Source organism: Halyomorpha halys, unplaced genomic scaffold (assembly GCF_000696795.3).
Source record: "Halyomorpha halys isolate HHAL.00 unplaced genomic scaffold, Hhal_1.1 Scaffold978.1, whole genome shotgun sequence".
Taxonomy (NCBI): Eukaryota; Metazoa; Arthropoda; class Insecta; order Hemiptera; family Pentatomidae; genus Halyomorpha; species Halyomorpha halys.
In genome coordinates, this window is record NW_027105627.1 from 508,525 (window position 1) to 511,921 (window position 3,397).

Consider the following 3,397-nt stretch of genomic DNA (forward strand, 5'->3'; position numbering starts at 1 on the left):
AATTTTTATTAATTTAAGAAGGTAGTGGATCATTGGTGCTTTTTTTTTATTGTAGAAAATAAACTTTTTCTCCAAAATACACCACCAAGATGATTTTATCATATTTCTGGCAATTACTTTATAATTAATAAATAATAATAATAATAATATAAAGGTACTTATTTAAAAAAGGATATATAAGTTTATATCTCTTTATTTCTCAGACATCATTATCCATACGGTATAAGATTAAAACTCTTTTTTTTAATTTCAGAAACACCATTCGGAAAACTTCCATTTTTAGAAATTGATGGTAAAGTTCTCTATCAATCTACAGCCATTTTAAAATACTTGGCAACTCAGGCTGGTTTAGCTGGAAATAATGCCGAGGAAAATTTAGAAATAGATATGGTTGTTGGAGCATATGGAGACCTAGCCTCAGGTTATTATTAATGTTTATTAAATATATTCTTAATTTGGTCAGGAACAAAAGTTCCAATGATTTCTAATGCCAACTTTTAAATTTCATAGAAATAGTTTTTTTTTTAAATATTAGATTATTCATTAAAACTTACAGATTAATGAGTATTATTATGAAAATGTATAACCTATTTCAGAGGTTACAAGATACTTCCGAACTGTAAACCCAGATGAGAAGGAAAAACTGAAAGAGACTATAATTAATGAGACAATTCCATTTTACATGTCAAAGTTTGAAACTATTTTAAAAAAGAATGGAGGCTACTTAGCAAATGGAAAGGTAAATATTCTAACCCCATAATAATTAAAAAATAATAACATTAAGTTTATTAATCTTAGTATAGACTACTACAATTGATTATAAAAATATTCACTTTATTTTTATTGTAAGATTATTAATTGACCCTACACACAATGAAAGTTACAATCTTATCCTTTATATCTTATTTTATTTTTAGCCACAAATTACATTAGCTATAAATGTGATTTATATATCCCAAATAGATTACTTTCTAGTAGGATAATATTGAGATATGTTGGTCATCCAGGAAATTTCTTAGATAAATATATGCACATACACATTTCTACATTATATTTCTGGATTTCTTTTTCAGCTCTCTTATGCTGAACTATACGTCGTTGGCCACAGTTCTTCTTTACCTGGATTGATTGGTATCGATTTAACCAAGAAATATCCTTTCTGGAAAGATCTTACTGAAAGAGTCTACTCCCTACCTGGAATCAAAGAATGGGTCAAAAAGAGGCCAGAGACTCCTTTCTGAATTGGATGAAGCTAAAAAAAAAAATTAGGATAAAATTATAAAATAAATAAATTATTTTACAACATATTGTTTTCTTATTGACTAACCATTATACAAATCTACAATAGTAACCTGAAAATCATTAGTGAAATATTATAACTTAATATACATCTAGGTGCAAAAAAAGAAATGGAACACCTTAATTTTTTTTATATAACCTTTAATTTTGTTTTCATTATTATTTATGTGGTATATTCCCACTATTTTAAAAAACACTTTTCAATCATTTTATTCGAACTATGTTTGAACTAATTAATTAGTGTCAATTTAACAAAGAAATATCCTTTCTGGAAAGAACTTATGGAAAGGGTGTCCTCCCTTCCTGGAATCAAATAGTGGGTCAAAAAGAGGCCAGAGTCTTCTTTTTGAATTAGATGAATCTAAAATAATAAAAATAATAATAATTAGGATGAAAATGTTAAATATATTAATTATTTAACAACATACTGTTTTTTAATTGAGTAACCATTCAATAAATCTAAGATAGCATTCGGGAAAATACAATATTGAAATGTTATAACTTAATATAAACTCAGGTGCAAAGAAAATAAAAAACTTATTCAATTTTTTTCATTTATTATTTCTGAGGTATATTAACAACCAATTAAACCAATGAAAGAAAAAGAAGAAATATAATTATATTTGCCAAAACATATTTTTAATATAATTTAAAATATTGATTCACTTTTTATTAAGAAATTCTTTTTGTTCTATATTGTAATTCTCTAATTATTAATATTTGAAATTTAGAAAGAAAATAATTTTTTCAAATAAAAGATGTAGTAAAAAAATAAAAAGCAGGGATATTAAATATACAGATTACAAAATATAAATCAGATAATAATAGAGACTTCTATATTTTTTAAATATTTCCCTTCTTATTTATGATTAGGGTAGATGTATTAGTAGCGATCATTGCTCCAGTAGGCTACTGTTTGCTAGCTTGAAGATTAGGACAATCAATAATATTATGTAAAAGTTTATAAAATTTCGACTTTTTTCATTTCTGTGGTGGTCCCACAAAATGAAAACTTGATTCCCACTATAGTTAGAATAGCTTGGTTACCTCTAGATAACCCTCCTCTCCTCCAACATCAGAAATGACCAGGAAGGTGGTTATTAAAAAAAAAAGTTTATAAACAAAAATTATATCACAATTTAATCTTCGAGTTGAAAGTTTATCAAAACGAGTAATTTCATGTAAAGAGTCATATAGTGTCCACTTTTATTAGGTACTTTTATTTTCAAAACCAAAGAAGACAGGGAATACATGTGTACACGTTCCAATGCATCAATATTAGTTTCCTGATATGGATTGCTAACAACTGAGCAATATTCTAAAAGCAGGACTATTAAATGCAGATAATACAAAATATGAATCAGATAACAACTGAAGCATTTATATATTTTTTAAATATTTCTCATCTTATTTATGATTAGATTAAATATATTAGTAGTGCTCCAGCAAGCTACAATTTGAAGTTTAAACTGAAATAAATAAGACTAGTTTTATCCAGTGTCTCATAACAAGACCAATTGAATTTCTCTATCAAATATCACTTTTCCCAGCTTAGAAAATTATTTCATTATATGAAATTGTGGCCCTGCATCCTCATAATCTCTTCACTTAGAAAGGAATGATGAATTATCTATTTTCTATTATGATTTTGAAAAATCCTTATTTCTTTTTTAGAAATAAAAGCCATTTTTTCGTGCATTACCCAATTCTACCAAAACAAAAACAATGCAGAACCAACAGTTTTTCAGAACAAATTTTACATTTAATTTCAATAAATATTTTTAAAGTTAATTAGAAGTAATTTAAAATATATTTTACTATTTACACATCTAGTTAACTATTTCATAACAGCTTACAAATTAAAAAAGTTTATGAGATTAGTCCAAATTTAATAGCAGTTGTTCCTATTTATTTCTTTACCTTATTAGGTAGATTTATGCCAACTTATTACAAAAATTTCATATTCAAATCTGAATATAAGTCCAAAATTTTTCTTCATTGATGATGTTTTATCTATTGCCTCTCTAAAAAGTTAAAATTGAAATCTCTAATTTTATCAAATGTAATTGTTAACATTTTATTGTTTTTACATATTACT

At 25.4% G+C, this 3,397-nt stretch overlaps 1 protein-coding gene across 1 annotated transcript in view; it reads left to right on the forward strand.

Moving 5' to 3' along the window:
- Window positions 1-1,305, forward strand: part of LOC106687547 (glutathione S-transferase) — a 3,671-nt gene extending 2,366 nt beyond the window's left edge. Inside the window, exons 2-4 of the mRNA XM_067052563.1 lie at window positions 254-421; window positions 597-739; window positions 1,074-1,305. Of these exons, the coding sequence (XP_066908664.1) occupies window positions 254-421; window positions 597-739; window positions 1,074-1,241 (479 nt within the window). The 3' untranslated portion in view covers window positions 1,242-1,305. The remainder of the gene's footprint in view (window positions 1-253; window positions 422-596; window positions 740-1,073) is intronic.
- Window positions 1,306-3,397: the final 2,092 nt, after the last annotated feature.